The sequence below is a fragment of the Alosa pseudoharengus genome, unplaced genomic scaffold (genome assembly GCF_046254945.1).
Source record: "Alosa pseudoharengus isolate Yale_2024_CS ecotype anadromous, Long Island Sound unplaced genomic scaffold, YU_APseudo_1.1 YU_APseudo_1.1_scf_20, whole genome shotgun sequence".
In the NCBI taxonomy this organism is placed as follows: Eukaryota; Metazoa; Chordata; class Actinopteri; order Clupeiformes; family Clupeidae; genus Alosa; species Alosa pseudoharengus.
The window spans coordinates 8,903,537-8,923,554 of NW_027468664.1; the positions used below are offsets into that span (position 1 = coordinate 8,903,537).

The 20,018-nt window shown below is 47.0% G+C and overlaps 1 protein-coding gene across 1 annotated transcript in view; it reads left to right on the top strand.

The window, feature by feature from the left end:
* exoc4 (exocyst complex component 4) overlaps window positions 1-20,018 on the top strand; it is a 99,207-nt gene that overhangs the window by 61,313 nt on the left and 17,876 nt on the right. Inside the window, exons 6-10 of the mRNA XM_076296474.1 lie at window positions 554-709; window positions 5,230-5,408; window positions 13,638-13,782; window positions 15,596-15,774; window positions 16,068-16,227. Coding sequence (XP_076152589.1) covers window positions 554-709; window positions 5,230-5,408; window positions 13,638-13,782; window positions 15,596-15,774; window positions 16,068-16,227 — 819 coding nt within the window. The remainder of the gene's footprint in view (window positions 1-553; window positions 710-5,229; window positions 5,409-13,637; window positions 13,783-15,595; window positions 15,775-16,067; window positions 16,228-20,018) is intronic.

Consider the following 20,018-nt stretch of genomic DNA (forward strand, 5'->3'; position numbering starts at 1 on the left):
TGCGTTCCTTTTGGGTTAGAGAATGTCAGAAAGGGTCAGTTCATTTTTAGCTGTGTGATTGTGCTGCCTTTTGTTAGGGGAGATGAATTGACGGCGAGCTGCTGTAGAGCCCTCAGATGTGGCTTCAATCAGCCCAGGTCTCTCTTCTTTCTCTCTCTCTCTCTGTCTCTGTCTCTCTTTCTCTCTTCCTCTACTCTCTCTCTCTCTCTCTCTCTCTCTCTCTCTCTCTCTGAGGATCAATCCTATTGCAGTGGATCTGCCTTTGTACACACACTGCAGTGGAAGAGCAGACTGCTGACTACTCTCTTTTCTTCCTTTGTTAGGGTGTGTGAGTGAGTGTGTGTGTGTTTGTGTGTGTGTGTGTGGTGTGTGTGTGTGTGTGTGTGTGTGTGTGTGTGTGTTGTTTGCTTATGTGCTATAAAACATCTTACCTCTGCCGGTTACAGATGTGTTTGGGTGCTTTGCATGTACCGTGCATGCTATTTGTGTGTGTGTGTGTGTGTGTTATGTGTGTTATCTTATGTTTGTTCATGATTGTGCCTGTGTGATTTAGGTTTATAGTCCAGAGTGAGGAGAAGCTGACCATCAGTGCCTCCTGGTCAAAGGATGAGGACATCAGCCGCCTGCTGCAGTCTCTGCCCAACTGGACCAGCATGGCTCAGCCCCGCCAGCTGAGACAGAAGAGGGAGGATGAGGAGGATTACACCAGGTGAACACATCTCACACTACACTATATACACCCACGCATGCACACACACAAACACACACACGCGCACACACACACACACACACACACACACACACACACACATATTAGGGCTGTAACGATTTACGATTTGAAACCGAAATCGCGACATTCATATCCACGATACTGTGTCACGGTGTGAAAAGGCAGAATCGCGACACACACTTTCTAGTGTTTCACGCAGTCCTTTGCAGCTTATGCAGCCGCAAAAGCAACCCACAACTCCCGCTTTACTTATCGGTAGCCTACGTTGTCCAAAAACAAATAAATAAATAAATAAATAATAATTTCATACCTCTCCTTGCTTTCATTGTAGACTATGTGTGCAACTTTACCAAACAGTATAGAAGTAAACCCCCTCTCCTTGCCCCGCTCTCTCTCGCGCACCCTCCCTCTCACTCTCCCTCCCTCTCCTGCTCAATGAACACGCGCGACTTAAATAAAACATTCACAATCGTGAAAGCAAGGACGCATAGACGACTAGCTAAATTACTATTAAATCCGCTTAGCATCATTAGCATGCTGCACATATTTGTTTAAAACTCTTGCATTGAAGTTGACTGATCATCTCAATACCAACGTTTCCCAAAAGGGCCTGTCCCAAGGAGAACAAGTATTACCTTGAAACTTAAACACACATGGGGAAACTGAACAGTCCAATCAGTAGACTATGATAGGCTAAGCTATAGCCTATGCTACTTTGTTTACAATGTTTCCAGGCTTCAACCAGACAGCTGAATTAAAGAGGTAGAGTTGTAATAAAAAATAGTAGGCCTAGGCTATAGGCTAATCTGCATAAAGTGTGCTGTCATAAATATCAGTCATTCAGAAAAATATTTTTATATCAGGATATAAAATAATAGATATATTATATTGTAATCCTCTGGTGTTCTAAGGGAGGCTGTTAAAATGTTATTTAATAAAATGTCTAGCCCCCCCCCCCCCCCCCCAAAAAAAAAGAAAAAGAAAAATCGAGATTCGTATCGAACCGTGGGTCAAAAATCGTGATACAAACCGAATCGGGAGGTTGGTGTATCGTTACAACCCTAACACATATGCATTCACACACACGCATATATACACACACACACACACACGCATATATATATACACAAAAACACACACACACACACACGCATATACACACACACACAAACGCATACACACACACACACACACAATCAAACACACATACGCATACACACACACACACACACACACACACACACACACATTCATGTACACACAATTTTGAGACAATTCTACTCGACATGATACAAATCATAGCCCTCCATGACCATGGACACATCATGTTCTCTCCCTTCATCTTTTGTCCCTACTTTCTTTTTTCCCGGAATGCTCTGAAAAGAAGTCATTCCGAGGCAGTGGACGACAGCAAACTCTTATATTCCTCCACAGTCAGGGCATTATATACCATCCCCTGGGAAGATGAGTGGAAGACCCTATCAGACAGCACACCCTCATTTAAGCAGGAGCCAAACTCGAATGCAGGCAGTCACAGCGTTTCTATGTGTCGCCTCTCTCTCTCTCTCTCTTTCCCTTCCTTTTCTTTCTGTCAGTCTCCGCCTGTCTCACACTCTCTCTCTCTCTCTCTCTCTATTTCTCTCTCTCTCTCTCTCTCTCTCTCTCTCTCTCTCTTCCTCTGTGTTGGTATCCTCTAAGCTCCAGTTAAATAAGACAGAGGCAAAGGAAAAGTAGCAATTGCACTCTGGAGGGGAACTCTATCTCCAGGAACAGCAGAGAGGCAGGGGCTGAACGAGAGGAGAGGAGAGGAGAGGAGGAGGGGCCAGGGTGGCTTTCTTATCAAAAATGGCTTTGAAAGAGCACTCTTTTCAGAGAGGCCTGCCGGTCCAGCCTGGCATTGTCGAGTAAATAAATGAATTGGTTATGAGGCGCGGTTAGAGCCAGTCTGGCCTAGCCTGCTGAAGGCGGCGTGCCGAGAAGACGCAGGGTTCTTTATTTGATCAGTGTTGACTCGCTCATCAAAATAGTCAGCCAGCTTGGTGCGTGGCTGTGGTTGTGCGTCTGTCCCTGTGAGGTAATGAGGCCTTTCTGGTAAGACCTTTTTGTTTGTTTTGTTTTCGCCTCGGCCTTTGTTCACCGGAACCCCGGAACCAGACAAAACAAATTTGTTTGTGTTTTTTTTTTCTGCCTGTGCGGCACAGTAATCATAGTGGTTCTCAGACATGGCTAGAAGATCAATGGATTCTTTGATCTCTCGCAGACACTAGGGGTCTTGCTTACATTCTGACACGCTAGCACCATGGCTAGCATCCAGGAAATAGACACCTAGACCTTTTTTTTATGTCAAGTAGTATACTCAATATAGCAACCTTTTACTTCAGACGAACACACTCACACACATGCACACAATACACACAGAGCTTCCAGAAAATAGTATCTTATGGTATTATCAGTTTTCCTCAATCTACATTCAGTACCCAATAATGACAAAGTGATTTTTACTATTTATTAAAAAGGGACAACTAGTTCTAGTACTCCTTTGATATAACACATCAAATTTAGTGCAGGTGACTACCATTTTTTTTGATCGTTTTTTACACCTTTACTGGAGTCCACCTGTCGATAATTCAGTTGGACATGATTTAAAAAGGGCACACCTGTCTGTATAAGGTCTCACAGCTGATATCGCATATCACAGCAAAACCAAAGTCATGACATGGAAGGATCTGCCTGAAGAGCTCAGAGACAGGATTGTGTCAAGGCAGAAATCTGAGGAAGGCTGAAAGAAAATGTCTGATGCATTAAAGGATCCCAAGAGCGCAGCAGCAAGAGCGTAAGAGAAGTGATAAAGAGAGGTGACCAAGAACCAAATGGTTGCTCTGGCTGAGCTCCAGAGATCCTGCGTGGAGATTTGAGGAACTTGCAGAAGGACGGTCATCGATGTCCGCTGATCTGGGCTTAATGGTGACCTGGCAGAAGCCCTCCCTCAGTGATGGACACAGGAAAACCCACTTCATGTTTGCAAAAAGCACCTACAGTGTAAAGGACTCTCAGACTGTGAGAAACAAGATTGAACCGGTTGCCCTCAGTTTTAAGCGCCATGTCAGCAGCAGGGGACTGGGTGACTACTGGTCAGGGTTGAGGGAATACGGAATAGAGCAAAGTACGGTGATATCCCTTACGAAAACCCAATCCAGAATGCTCACGACCTCAAACTGAGGGTCAAAGGTTCACCAACTGCACAAAGACTTAGTTTTTTATACCCAAAAAAAAATACCCAAATCCAGATTGGCAAAGATTTGCACAATATCTACTGTAAGTCTGGAGGCTGGAATCACTGCCAACGGTGTTTCAACTAAGTACTGAGTAAAGAATTCTGCTGTATGTCAGTGTGATATTTCAGTTGTTCCTTTTTAATAGATTTCTAAAGTCCTGTTTTCAATTTGGCATTATAGGCAATTGAGTGTATTTATGAAGGGAAAAAATACATTGCAGCGATTCTAGTTGAAGGCTGCAGCATGACAAAATGTTAAAATTGCAGGGGGTGTGAATACTTTCTAAATGTAATGTACCCACTTACACCCACACACACCTATCTTATTCATCACCTAATAGCTTGGTTCTCTGGCTATAGACAGCATTAATATGCCCAGTGGGCACAGGAGAGAGAGAGGGAGAGAGAGGGAGCTGGAGGTATATGGGGAGAGCTCAGGGCTTAGGTTACGGGTACAGGGGGAATGAGCCATGAGGCCTCATTGAAATGCATGCTGATATTGATGTGGACACTTGGCCCCCGTCCAACGCCCGAGTCCATGCCAGGCGGCCATCTTCTGTTCAAAGGAGCGTGTGATTGTTATTATAGTCTTTCCTCAGCGACTTCCATCGGCCCCCATCCCGCCCCCACCCCCCTTCCTCACCCGTTTCCCCCTCCCCATCTCCCCGGCTGGGCCTCCTGTGGCATTACACCACTCCACCGCTCCCAGACCAGATCAGCACAGCTCAGCACAGCGCCACTCTAGATGCCCTTGTCAGAACGCTTACATAACTGAAGCGCAGGGTGGGCCCGCTGACAGCAGTGTTAGAACTCTACTTGTGGATTTATTTTTTTATGACATTTTCTTGCGATTCAGATGAGGATAGCCTATATGTCCTGACTTGAAGACTTGCGGTCAAGTGGTTACATTTTACTCTCAGTTTAATTTGTTTTCATTCCAGAACATTATTACTCTTTTACACTTTATCCCACATGGGCATCCTTCGTTTACCACACTCCATATATCCCATACAGAACAGCACATAAAACACATAAACATATACTTGATACATTCAAAAGCATTATAAGAGTACTACACAGCCAGTTATGCTTATTATACTATCAGTTGTTTCCCCTGGCGGTTGTCTTGACTCCTTTGTTCACACCTGCCTGTTTGTGATGAACTGAGAAGCGACGCTTGTGTTGATTTCTTTTGTTTATTTGTCTTTGGGTGGTGACCACACAGGGCTGCCTTTGCCAAGGAGTCGGAGGTGTTGACAGGTAACCTTGGCGACAAGCTGATCCCGCAAAACGAGATCCTGCGCGATGTGAGCGACCTGAAGGCGCTGGCCAACCTGCAGGAGAGCATGGAGTGGTTGGCAGGGCGCCTCAAAGGCTTCTTCTCCAGCCTGCCACCCGCCTCCAGTGAGTACCTTGGAAAGCGCGTGTTTGTCTGTCTGTCTTTGTGTCTGTGTCTGTGTCTGTGTTTGTGTTTGTGTTTTTGTTTTTGTTTGTGTGTGCCTGTGTCTGTGTGTGCTGAAGACGGAGGGATTTGGAGAATCCGTGGATATGCAGATGTCATTGCATCAAGTAGATGTTTACCAGCCATGAGTGCCAATAGCAATGCTGTATAGCTTTCGCTTTCCAAGAAGAAGCACTAAGTGATCTACCCAGTAGACACAGCCATACTTGTTTTGATCTGAGCGTCCATCCTGACAATTATGCATGGGAATATAACAGCCCGCGGCATTCATCTAATCGCACACGGACACACACATGTTTACAGAGGATTATTAGGATCGCAAACAGCTCTGCAAACATAAACAGGTACACTGACAAGCCCAGGCCTTCCCGTCCACCCACTGGCCAATTTGAGATGATATTATGGCCTGTATCTGCTCTGCAGTGCTAAATTCCAGTTGTCTCATTAGCGCAGTGTTTGAGCATGTTGTTACATTCTCATTAGAGGATACTACTGTAGGCCTTTATGACATTATGTCAGCTCACATCGTTAGCGAGTCGGCTTTATGGACTCTCGTTAGACCTGTCAGGGTGTAATAATGAACCCTCCTGCACTCTGTTGATTTTAAGGTGCATTGACACTCATGGAAATGCGCGACTGTCTGGGGCTGCTAGCTATTTTGAAATGTTGTTCTGTTGGTTTGTTAGTTATTACATACCTATAGCATATTTACACCCGATTATATTCTGTCATAGCAACATAGACATTTGGGTGGTGTTTTTTACTTGATTAGATTCCATTAGCTTATTGGTAAAATAATATGTGTAGCTAATCTAATTATTTGCCCCCACCCCATGCTTCAGCTGTTTATAGTAGAGCTAAGTACTAGCTAAGCAAAGCATGTCATTGGTTGTCAATGCGAAACATCCTTTTCCCTACCCATCAATACAACTTCCCATCTTCCACTGCAACCCTGGTGAACCCTCCTCTTCTGAAATGACAAATTAGGGACTTTTTTATTATTGTTATTCCTTATTTTTTTAAAGGAGGAAGTCATCCTCATTGCACATGGGGAACAGATAAGAATTCAATAAGAGGCTGGTGGAGAACGTGGCATAATTATCATTAATTCCAAGCAGAGGCATTAATGGAGTGTTTTATCATGGCGGGACAGCCTCCGTATTGTTCATTATGTAGTGTTTGCTGAGCTGATGGGACCGTCACCGACGGAAACCCTTATCTCTCAACCCCCCCCCTCCCACACACACACACACACACACACACACACACACACACTTCATCCAACCTTCCACCCCCCAAATTGGATTTTATATTACAGAGCCAGTCAGGTATGAACAAGTCATTTTCTCCCCTCCTTGTCTTCCAGACTAATACATGCTTGCCAGTGTAATATGCGCAAGATCAAGGGGCTTCTCACTCCGACAGGCTGGTCTTTGGAGTGCGGCTCGGCTCTCCTTCCCTCTTCCTGGCGACCTTGAGCAGAGGGGACGGAGCCAACCAGAGGCAGCCGTCAGCTTATAATAGACGCAGCCACACATTATGCTGGAAGCTTGAACTCGGGACAAAAAGTACACGTCGGCCACCAGTTTTCCACTCTCCCACCAACTTAATTGAACAAGCTCACCTGATTGTTCTGAGTGTATTCCCACCTGAGTAGCGCCCAGACCAAGACCAGGGCGAGATTGGAAAAACAGTCTTGTCTTCTGGGACCTCATTTAATAAGCAGACACACATGCTCAGAGCAGACAGATATGCACTGTACATGAGAGTAACTCGAATCTAAGAGCAGTCCTGTTTTATTATTTCAAAGCAGAGAGAGAGAGAGAGAGAAATATGCCAGTGGTTACACCACTATGGGTTATTATTTCAATAACACAGGAGGTGAAAATGCAATATAAGGGATACAGTGCTGTATGTGCACGTGCCTTGTGGCATGCAATATTGATTAAATGATGCAGATTATTCCAATGCAAAACCTCAGTAATAAGAGGTGAACCAGTCAGAGGTTTGAGCTGATGGATGAGTGAGTGTGGAGTTGAAGTCTCATTCTGACACAGTGCCTTTAGATTCACCACCATGCCAACGCCATATGGCACATGGGATAAATCAGTATACCATTTGGACTATTTTTGTTTTTCATGTTTTTTTTTTTTAAATATATATTTCTATGCATAGCCCCTTGCAGGCAGTCGCGGCAGCAACTGCTCGAAGACGAAGACCATGTGTCTGAGCTCGTCGCTCCCCCCGCTCTGCCGCCACAGTGCGAAAAACAAACAGCCGGGGCTGCTCCTCCGCTATGCTGATAAGATTATCACGATAAACAGGCACGCGCCTCCTTCTCTGTTTAGCCACAGTGGCCTTGAATCTTAATTTCATCTTAATTTGATTCAAGGGCTCCAGCACGTAGCGGGGGGGGGGGGGGAGATGGGGTTGGCGTCTCGCTGCGCTTTTGAAAAGGCGCCGCTGTTTGCCCAAAAATAGATGTAGGGCGGTGATTGGTCATGAAGGCGACGAGGGCGTGTGTCTTATCGCCCATCTGCGCCGTGTGCTGGACACCTAATCCCCTGTGACAATATTTACCTGGGCACGCAATGTCCCCCATTCTGCTGAGGCCAGCTGTGTGTGTGTGTGTGTGTGTGTGTTGGACAGAGAGAAAGAAGGGGAAGGTTGTCATCAAGTTCATTTATGTGTTTTGCTGTCCTTCACTTGGAAAAAAAAAACTTCTTTTTTTTTGTTTAGATTTGAAATGAGAAGAACTTTGTCCCAGCGACACTGTGTTCTCCCTCTGCTATTCTCTGCATGTTGAATAGAAGTCCTCACACTGCCAGCAGCATTAGCCCTCCACATAATGAGAAACATCCCACTCCAGGCAGTATTCTATGCAGTTTCATCTTCTATGTCTCTTTTTTTACCAATTAAAGTGTTGTGAAGAGACTCCGAATATCAAATCTCCAAAAAGAAGGCATGTGGAAATGTTTGTAGAGCACACCCTCTTTGTGGAGTGGTTCCTCTACACAGAGAAAGGTGTGAAGGTCTTCACTAGTTTTGTATTTAGGCTCACAGCTCTGACTTGTAAATCTTAAAAATCTTCTTTGCTAAACCATAATTATTAGTAGGCTGTAAGCCTTAAGTCAAGTCTGCATTTGGTTAAGCAATTAATTCTTCAAACCCAGTTAAGAAGTTCTCTCTTTCCTCCGACTGAACCTCTGCCATTACTGTGTCATGTCTTGACTGTCTGAGTGACAACATGTCTCAAAAGCTGTGAGGTACAAGCAGTCTAAATCCTTGAAACTGCAATTTGACACAACAAATCGTTTGCAACTGCACTAGACAGCTTGGGATGATAAATTCACACCACTGCGTTTAGTGTTTTCGACATTCTGCAATGCTTTTGTCTCGTCACAAATCTTTGGTGTGAATAGGCCTTAAAGTGCTTGCGGTGAACTGGCAAGTGAAACAGATGACTGATTCCATGCTGTTGGTCAAGGTCATCTCGGTTGCCAGGCCACCTGTGGTCTCCAGGCTCTCTGCGTTGCCATGGCACTGCCTCTCTTTGACGGCTCTGGTTCCTCCTAGTGTTTGTTAATTAAACCAAATGCCCGATGTCTGGGCTGAGGGCTCGTTGCGATGCGAAGTTCTCCCCAGTGGAAGTTCTTGCCCGCCAACTGATCCTCCCAAAGAGCGCCGTGTGAGTTTGTGTGGACCGCTCAGAGGCTTTGGAGCTGCGGAGGGGCCGATGGAAGAGCTTGACCCGAGCAGTGAGCGTCTGCTCCCTCCGGCAGTGGTGATGGTTATTTGCATAGTACCATCACTCTTAACTTGCAGTGCCATCTCTCGCGCCCACGCACAACCACCCACTCACTCACCCCCCCCCCCCTCCCTTCTTTCTCTTTCTCCCTCTCTCTCTCTTCCCTCTCACTCTCTTCCCTCTCTCTCTCTCTCTCTCTCTCTGTCTCTCTCTTTCCTTCACGTGAGCTGTCTAAAGAACTCGCCAGCAAACAACACCAAAAAAAAAACAGAAAAGAAAAAAAAAAGGTTTTACTGTTACTATTCAGATGAAAGCATGCATACACAAATGCCCAAGCACATCCACTGATTTGTATTGCTCGATTCTTGTTTATCCTTTATCCTTCACTGTTCACTGTTTATCCTTTATCCTTCCTTTGCTCTCTCTCTGCTCTCCTCCTTTCTTTTTATCCTAGGGGCTGAATGGCCACAGTGGTTCTGCAGATTGGGTCAGAGGTCATATTTCTCTCTTTCCTTCTCCCTCCCTCACACTCTCTCTCTCTCTCTCTCTGACTATCCCTGTCTGTCTGTGTCTTTTTCCCGCTCCCTTGCCCTATGCAGATGTTGGTCCCAATGTTCAAGCCAAATCCTAAACGCTCTTAGCCAATAGCATGCATGATTCATGAGTCTTCCACTCATTTTCCTCACTAGGGGTCAAGAATTTCTGTATTGTTACCTACTTGCATGTTCTTTGCCAGAGTTTTGATTTTAAAAAAAAAAAACAAAGTGCAATGAAAAATGAGACTGTGGCTGATGGTGTTTTGTTTAGTGTTTTGTGCCTCTATTGTGTCGTTTCCTTCTAACCTCATTTCTCTGACAGAGCACAGAAGCTGTGTTTAGGAGGCGTTCAAGTGCAAGGGTTCTGCTTTGTTGTGCCTCTCTCTACCTCTTCCTCTTCTTCTTCCTCTCTGTCTGGCTCTCTCTCTTTTCATTCTCTCTCTCTCTCTCTGTCTCTCTCTCTCTTCCCCTCGCTCTTTCATTCTCTCTCTCTCTCTTTCTTTATGTGTGCCACCCTCCGTTCCCGCAGATGGCACAGAACAGACGTTTCACCGAGATAGGCTTGGAAAATAATTGGACAAGCTCACCCCCCCCCCCCCACACACACACACACACACACACACACACACACTGTCTCTCGGAACACGTTCACAGATGCACTCCTTCGCAACCCAAACACATGCGCTGTGACAAAGAGACTCTCGGCAGGCTGGCTGCAGCGGGCCCAATGAGACGGGTGGGAGGCAGAGGGACAGCTGTCAGTCAGAGGGGACGTGGTCGGCACGCAGCCCGCTCCTCCATCCAGACCGCTGGCCCCCATGCAGGGGTGCTTTGAGGGAAGCAGTGGGGCTGCGGTGTGCTGAGGAGAGGGGGGTCCATAATGACACTCCCACTGAGCAAACACACACACACACACCATAACCCACATCACAGTACACATGTAGGTAGACATACAAACATTTGGTGGATAAACACTATACACACACACACACACACACACACACACACACACACACAATTAGCAAGTCTAACCGATATCTTGCTTTACATGCTGCAACACACACTGCTCTTGGCAAGTGGTCACCATTTCACATCAGTTTCCTTCTGATTTCCTCATTCAGTGTCCTAAGTTTGTGCACAGGGTTTTCCGGCTCATATAAGACACACAGTAACAGTCACGTTCGGCCCCACACACCCGACACACACATGCCCCAAAACACACATCTAAACTGGGAAACACATGCGCTCTGTTCCTTATCCTCTCACAGGCACGGACACATGCAATTAGCACATACAGGAAGCCTACATGGGCACATGCTGGCTCTCCAGTACATGATATGCCAAATGGGTACACATACACACACACACACACACACACACACACACACACACACACACACACACACACACACACACACACACACACACACACACACACACTAATCATCTCCCTACACACACACACACTAATCATCTCCCTCTCTCTTCCTACACACACACACACACACACACACACACACACACACACACACACACACACACACACACACACACACACACAGAATCTCTCTCAGAGTTACTAACACTAGTGAAAAGGGTTAATTGGCATTGCTGTCCAGCTCTAATTGGTGTTATTGCGGGTATATGTGGCCTGTGCTGAGGCTGTACCACCCTAGCGGCTAATGACACGGCCAGGGAGGGTGTCCACCTCAACTAGGGAACCAAGAAAAAAAAAACGAGATTTGGAGGCTGCTATTCTATGCATCTCACTTGGCCATTGTGTGGCAAAGTTTCTTGTGAAGATGTTACATAGGCTGTTTTTTTGTAGTTTTTGAATACCTTTCACTTTTCTTCCCTCTCTCTCTCTCTCTCACTAACTCACTCTCTCCCTTTAAGACACATGTTGTGGGATGGACACATGTGACATGTGTCATTGTGCTGAGTTTTAAATGCACATAATAGTGAGTTAACCACCACACATCAATGACCGCAGTATTAGCCTTCCCATCAGGCAACATTACTGTAGTTCATGTAGCCTACAGTAGGAGAGAAATCAGGAATCTCATCCTGAGTTAGTGGTACTCAGCCCCTCCGAGCACCGCGTCAGAAAGAGAAATGCGCAGAGGTCGATAATGAAGCTCCCGTCTCTGTGTATTTGAAATATTTTTGCATTAAAATCGTCTGCTGGCTTGTGTGGCCCAGCTGAGGCGAGGCTGGAGTGCAGAGGAGGATGCTAATAGGAGGCTGCAGGATGTTTGTTGATGATGTTTCTCTGAGGATCAGGACCTGTTCTCCCTGTGGACCAAGGCTATGGCAACAACCACAGTGTCCTTTTCCCTGCTTGGTCCACTTTGTTCCGCTCTTGAACCTCTTTTCTACACACTTCACACAAGCACACACACACACACACACACACACACACACACACACACGCACACACACACACGTGACATGTTATTTGTCAGTATCCTCCCAAGTGTCGAGAATGGACATCCCCCACCATTTACCCAAAGCGACAGTTCATTAACCAGTGAGTGCACACAAGCACACTCTCCTGCTCTGAAGGCTCAAGACAGGACTCCAATCTCTTATCTCCCATCTCGACACTTCACTCAGACCGTGTATGTGTGTATCCTGTGTGTGTGTATCCTGTGTGTGTGTATCCTGTGTGTGTGTGTGTGTGTGTGTGCACGTTACGGTTGGTTTGCTGTGTTTGCAGAGTTGATGGGTGTCTGTGGTCTGCATCCTTTGCCCCCCCCCCCCCCACCTTATGTTTGCTGAATTAAATGGAGGTCACCAAGCTCTTGTAGCCCATAGGCTAGTTGACTGGTAATGGAGGCCCTTGGACATTGCCAATCCCCCCCCACACACAGACACCGCATCGGCCCATTTTAGCTGTCCAGTGGCCGCGCAGAAGCAAGCGCATGCTGACTGAAGATGCTGCAGCAAGGCTCCCAAGATGTGAAAGCACTGGCAGGGATGTTCAAGGTGTGAAATCAGTCATGCAGAGCTACTGCCTTCACACCAGAGTGTCCAAGTCCCTGAGAATGAGTCAGACAGAATGCAAAAAGGCTCACTCAACTCCGTATGTAAACGAGGTCGCTGAGCGTACACATCTGCGCTTGTGTGAGGGGGTGAGTGAGAAACACATAAGAAGGGAAAAGAATGTGAGAAGATGAGAGAGAAGTACGCGTGAGAGAGACGGATCATACTGATTAACTGGGTGAGAGTCAAAGACTATTCAAGGAGGATGAAGCATGTTGCCCTGTGGGATCACCATCACTTCCCTGACCCCCATGTCCATCGCCAACTGTCGTCCCCCCCCCCCCCCCTCCTGTTCAGCTTTTACTCCCTGTCTGATGACCCCTCCACATCACCTGTACAAATCGATCTCCATCTCCACTGCATGGCCTCCTATGGTCCAATTCATGTCCATCGATCCACCCACTGTGGGGCACTGGGAAGGCTGTGGTGGTCTGGGTGTGGTGCAGTCAAGAGCACTGCAGGGAGGAGAGGAGAGGAGAGGAGAACTCAACAGCTCGAAGGCAGAGCACTGGACATCTAAGCTAAATTGAATTACTGAGGTTATGTAAGCACAGAGGATGAGAACAGAGAGAAAGAGTGTGTGTGTGTGTGTGTGTGTGTGTGTGTGTGTGTGTGTGTGTGTGTGTGTGTGTGTGTGTGTGTGTGTGTGTGTGTGTGTGTGTGTTTTATGTTTGGGTGTGCCATTTTGTCCCGTTGTCTTATGTCATTGTTGCTTGCATCATTCATAGAGTGCCCAAATGGAACCCAGGCAGGAAAGCCACCAGGACAATATCAGATTAAGGGAACCTCTTCTCTCTCTCTCTGTGTGTGTGTGCGTTTGTGTGTGTGTGCGTGTGTGTTAGACATTTCCCCAAGCTCTCAGGACACGCAGACGAGCAGCGAGAGCATGCGCAGCCGGGAGCAGATCCTCCAGACACTGACTGACCTCTCGCGGGGCTTCCAGGACATCGCTGACCGCTGCCTGCTGGCCTTGCACCTGGAAGTCAGGTGAGTTCAGTCACTTTACTTCACCTCACCTCACCTGACCTACAACTGCTGCCAAAAAAATGCAAGAAATGGTTCATAGCGAAGGGAGAGAGCAGTGACCCCACCCGGTCTTGAACCCGGGTCTCCGGGGCACTAAACCTGCAGCTTGACCGCAACGCCAAAAAGCCAGGCCCGTTGGTATGGCAGTCAGAGCGCATACTCAACTGCAGTGACGGTACTCCGTCACACGGTTAAATAATAAAAAGACAAAAGTTTCACTTTCTGCTCCCTTTCAAAAGCAGTTACCTAGCAACAAAATTAGTTCCAAAATAATAAGAAAGAGGCGAGTCAGATTTAGATGAATGGAGAAAAATGAGCTTTGAGCAAACCTTGAGCATTGTTTATACTTGAAGCCTGCAACAGCTCCAGAACATTCTAATCTGGGAGATGGAGACATTTTCTGGTGGTTGACGTCTCTGATAGAATGAGAGAGTTGAGATGGAGCGCTCACGAGCCCGCACTCCCAGCACTGATTTTTCTGAGTTTAAGAGGCCATCATTGCTACATCAAAAACCCATGAGAGGAGAGGGTGGAGGGGTGGGAACCGCGCCTCAGTCTTTAAGAGCCCATTTCCTGTAATGGCCTCTCCCTCCCTCCCAGCCAGCCTCCTAAAGACCACTCCCGCCCTCCCCCCATACAGCTTCCCATCAGCGGATTGTTGTGCCAGATATTGTTGTAGCTGCAACCATACTGCTTATGATGAAGAGACAATAACTCCTGTGTTGGGGGGGGGGGGGGGGGGGGGGGCTATGCGTTATTGACTTTTCCCCATCAAGCAAATTTCCCCTGGCAGTGCTTGAAGGTAAATGAAGTCATCAGGATGTTTGGGGGTTTTTATAATTTTACAGCACGCTGGCTACACTCATGCGGCTTTAATGGGCATCGCCCGGGCACGGCATGGCTTTTTATATGAGCGCTGTGAGGCGCGTCTTGGCAGCGGCACATCACGGCACACCACTCGATGCCTTCATAACACATACATACACACATACACACACACATACACACACACACACAAACACACATACACGCACACACACGCCCCCCGGAGACAGGCGATTGTTGGTAGAGCTCCTCATTTGAATCGGATTTGGAGACCCCCCTTGTAGATGAGGAACGGTCTCCCTGTTGTATACAGTAGTACAGAGCTGAGAGAGGGAGAGAGAGGGAGAGAGAGGGAGAGAGAGGGAGAGAGAGAGAGAGAGAGAGCGAGTGACCTTCCTGTTTTATTTATGTTTGCTCCACAGAGGATTGCTGTGTCTACAGCGTGCAGCTGGCCCATATGTTGAGTCTGGTCAGTCTGTCGGGCTATAGATGAAACAGTAACAGTAAACAGCAAACAGTCCTCCAGGGAGATGCAGCCATGTTATTAAACCAGCATATCTACCTATGTTCTCGGCACAGTCTCTTCAGCGCAGGCGTAGTATGTGTACAAAAGATTAGATTAACCGAAATTGCTGCAAGTGCACACAGAATATCTGCCATATTAGAATTGCCAGAGGCATGTATGCCCACAGATATTCTGGGGCTGGGGGGAAAGGGTATTGTGTGTGTGTGTATTGTGTTCCAAGTGGAGATTGAATATCTGACCTAGATATTCGAAATTCTGTTTCCAAACTGCCATAATAATGATTGCAGAATATTACAGAGCATAATCGGTTACCTGTCCATACCTCTTCTTCGTCTTCCTGTGTAACATACCTATGCCTTTGTCCATCCCTCTCTCCCTCTCTCCCCCCCCTTCCTCTTTTCCTGTCTTCCTTTTTCTCCACAGAGTGCACTGTTTCCATTACCTCATTCCCTTGGCCAAGCAGGGCAACTACGCCATAGTGGCCAACGTGGAGAGCATGGACTACGACCCACTGGTGGTCAAGCTCAACAAGGACATCAGTGCCATCGAGGAGGTGATGGCAGCCAGCCTGCAGCAGCACAAGTTCCAGTACATCTTCGAGGGTAGGTGACCGAGGAGAGGAACAAAAGGCTATAAGCAAATGACGAGACACGAGACCAGAATGACCCGAAAGAAAAAGTCATGTCAATATCGTGTATATATATATATATATATATATATATATATTTGATTTTAAGGTAACAATTATACATTACTTCTCCTTTGTCCAGCAAGTCTTTGTAAGGACAGCTGGTGTTGAAAGAATGCTTTGATCATTTCCCTCCATCGTTGGTAAGTTGGCTGTGGCTCTGCATTGACCTCTGATGACCTTCTGTCCTTCTCTTCAAACGCACAGGACTTGGTCATCTCATCTCCTGCATCCTCATCAACGGGGCGCAGTACTTCAAGCGCATCAGCGAGTCCGGCATCAAGAAGATGTGCCGCAACATCTTCGTCCTCCAGCAGAACCTCACCAACATCACCATGTCCCGCGAGGCAGACCTGGACTTCGCCAGGTGAGATGGACACTTCTCATCCTCTGAGACCAACATCCGGGGGTTCTCATACTGTTCTGAGATGTTCTTTTTTCTTCATCATTCTTTAGTGTTGGCAGAGAACGACAACCTCCAACGGTTTTAGTAAACATTGTTCCACAAGCAGGCTTGCGCTAAAGACCTTGACTTTGAAAAGCTGTGAAATAGATGTTGAAGAACATTTTTAAATGTTTAAAACAAAAAAACTTGACTAGCTTTTAAGGTATAAAGTCAATAATTCAAGTGTACCTCTTTCTCACATGCACAGATATACTATTGTAAAACATGAAGTGAAAATGGCGTTATGTTCAAACTTATTTCCATGCAGTGCAGAGTCTGTCAAGTTATTGTTTTAACAGAATCACGTTTCAGATCCAAGCCAAAATTCAATCTCTGAACGGTTTGCTATGTCTGACTCACGCTCGGTACTAGGTGGTAGTCTATTGTACTACACAGTGGACATCACGCGGACACACTGACCAAGACCTACTCACCAGCTGGTTGCTGCTCAGCCTGCTCTTCTGTGGCCTGTTAGCATTAAAGCCAGAAGCTTGACCCTCACTTAAGGGCTTCTGCTTTATACAGATGCTGAGTCACTCCTGTGCCTTCCCCCACCTCTGTGGATCAGTGTGTTTCAAACACACACACACACTCACACACACACAGACAGATACACCTTAGAGCTGAGATCAATGCACCTCAGCCCAGGCCTGCAGCTTTTTAACACCAAAGACAAAGGAGAGAAAGAGATAAAGGTAGGGATATAGACACAGAGAGAGAGAGAGAGAGACTGAGGTCTATGGGAAACAGGCTTGGAAAGATGGAGAGAAAATACGAGAGATACAGAGCGAATGAGGAGAGAATAAGAGAGTGGGGGGGGGGGTAAAAAAATCAAAGTGGCTCAGAAAGAGGGGAGATTTGAGAAGGTCACAGGAGGTATTTATTCTGCCTGATCAATGTGTAATTAGGGCCCTTGTCAGCCGGCAGTGCTGAAGCACACCTGACACACACACAGTACCTGCACCTCCTGATTGCACTTGGGTGGGTGTGCGTGCGTGCGTGTGTGTGTTTTTGTGTGTGTCTGTGCTTGTTTGTGTTAGATCGGTGTCCTTTTGAATGTATGCAGCTGTATATGGCTGTTTAGGTCTGTGTGTACAGTATGTATGAATGTCTGTATGTCCGTACTGTAGTTTGATGAGTATTAAGCTTTCTCTCCTGTCAGTTGACTGTGTGTATGTATGTGCATAATGCAAGTATATGTGTATACAGTATGTTCATGGTTTTGATGAGTGTTTGTTTGATGAGAGTCCGACTCTTGTATCCATGCTTGTGTGTGTTTGTGTGTGTGTGTGTGTGTGTGTGCGAGCGGTGCGTAGTGTTTTGTGTTCCCTCCCGTCACTTCTGATCATGCATGAGGCTGGCTGATGGCTGAGCCGTGCTCTCAGAGCGGCCGTGGGAGGTGCAGGTGTTGATTGGAATTACGCCGCGTTGTTTACACATTCATACCTCTTTTGATTGACTGCACACACACACACACACACACACACCACACACACATGCATGCACATTTCCATCACGTAGAACATGTATAATATTTTAAATCCCAGACAACAAGAATATCTTTTCCCACATCCACACTTTGACATCCTTTGGAAAACGGCATCTCTCTTTCTCTTGCTTTCTCTCTTTCTCTCTCTCTCTCTCTCTCTCTCTCTCTCTCTCTCTTGCTCTCTCTCTCTCTCTCTCTCTCTCTTCCCTTTACTCCTGATTGAGACGGAGGTTTGTTGGGCATATGTAATCTCCATGGTGATGCAGCTGAGGGAGTGCAAGACAAAGCCGCTGGAGAGACATGGAAGCATCAGGCACTGGAAGGAAAGAGAGGAAGGACAAAACTCAAGGGACGTCCTGTAGTTTTAGAAGAAGGAGAAAAAAAGTCCGAGAGAGATGTCTGCACACAGCCGCCCCCGAAGGACAGAACGAGGGCTCAGCTCAGTGACCAGTGACTCGTCAAGAGCGTCCAGTCGCCGCCAGCCACCCTGGCAAGGGCACGGTAATAATCATCGATTTTAGTCTCAGTGGTGGAGAGGAGAGGAGTCCACTCCTGTCACTGCAGAGGAACAAGGCTGTGGAAACAGTGACATCTAGTGGTCAGAAAAATGATGGCTGCAATAGATGAAGGGGAAGACGGATGGATTTTCATGGATTATAGGTGTTGAGCTAAATAGACTGTGATTGGTCGTGGTGGTTGTTTGTTTGTTTGTTTATATGCCTTTATATTTTGATTCAAGAAAATAACAGCTTTGGCTGTCACGAGTGTTCAGTCAGCACAGCTGTGCTCTGTGTGGCCATGCTTAGAGGGCGAAAGTTAGAACAAGTGAACACCCCACCCCTGCAATGCACAGACAGACACACACACACACACACACACACACACACACACACACACACACAGACACACACACAGACATGCCATCTGTTTGAAGGCGTGCAGGTGTGTTAGTGGTGTTTAATGATATGCATTCATCAGGTGTGTGTCCATTATCTGTTTTCCTTACGCACATTCTTTTCAGCCTCCCGTCTGCACTTCTCACTTCACCCCTCTGTCTCTCTCCATCTCACTCTCTCCATCTCACTCTCTCCATCTCACTCTCTCCATCTCACTCTCTCCATCTCACTCTCTCCATCTCACTCTCTCCATCTCACTCTCTCCATCTCACTCTCTCCATCTCACTCTCTCCATCTCACTCTCTCCATCTTTCTTTCTATCCCTCTCTCTGTCTGTCATCTTTCTACCTCGCTCACTCCTACACACACACACACACACACACACACACACACACACACACAGTGTGAGATGGGTATAAGACGTCAGTGAATTGACACCGATGCCACCCTCTACTCTCAGCCCTCTAACTACCTGTGTGGTCAGTCAGCCATGCCGTGTGTGTTCTCTTGGGGTGCTATGGAAACGCTGCATTTCTACATGCCTGCAGACAGCGCCCTGTGCTGCCCTCAGCAAAGCCCCTCAGTGACCGATCAATAACCACTAACCCCCCCACCACCACCACCACCACCACCACCACCTCCTCCTCCACTAACAAACAGCAGCAGCTCCTCTTCCTCCTCTTCATCAGCAGCAGCTCCTCTTCCTCCTCTTCATCAGCAGCAGCGCCTCTTCCTCCTCTTCATCAGCAGCAGCTCCTCTTCATCAGCAGCAGCTCCTCTTCCTCCTCTTCATCAGCAGCAGCTCCTCTTCCTCCTCTTCATCAGCAGCAGCTCCTCTTCCTCATCTTCCTCCTCTTCATCAGCAGCAGCTCCTCTTCCTCATCTTCCTCATCTTCCTCCTCTTCATCAGCAGCAGCTCCTCTTCCTCATCTTCCTCCTCTTCATCAGCAGCAGCTCCTCTTCCTCCTCTTCCTCATCTTCCTCCTCTTCATCAGCAGCAGCTCCTCTTCCTCATCTTCCTCCTCTTCATCAGCAGCAGCTCCTCTTCCTCCTCTTCCTCATCTTCCTCCTCTTCATCAGCAGCAGCTCCTCTTCCTCCTCTTCCTCCTCTTCATCAGCAGCGCTCCTCTTCCTCAGCGTGTCTGCTGTACAGCAGGATCTGCTCTGGCTCAGCACACACAGGGCTCGACTCACCCACCCCCACATTACCACTCCAGCCAAATAAGCACTCTCCAGACCCAACACACACACACACACACACACACACACACACACACACACACACACTATTACTACTACTACTGCTGCACAGCAAGTCTGAATGTTAC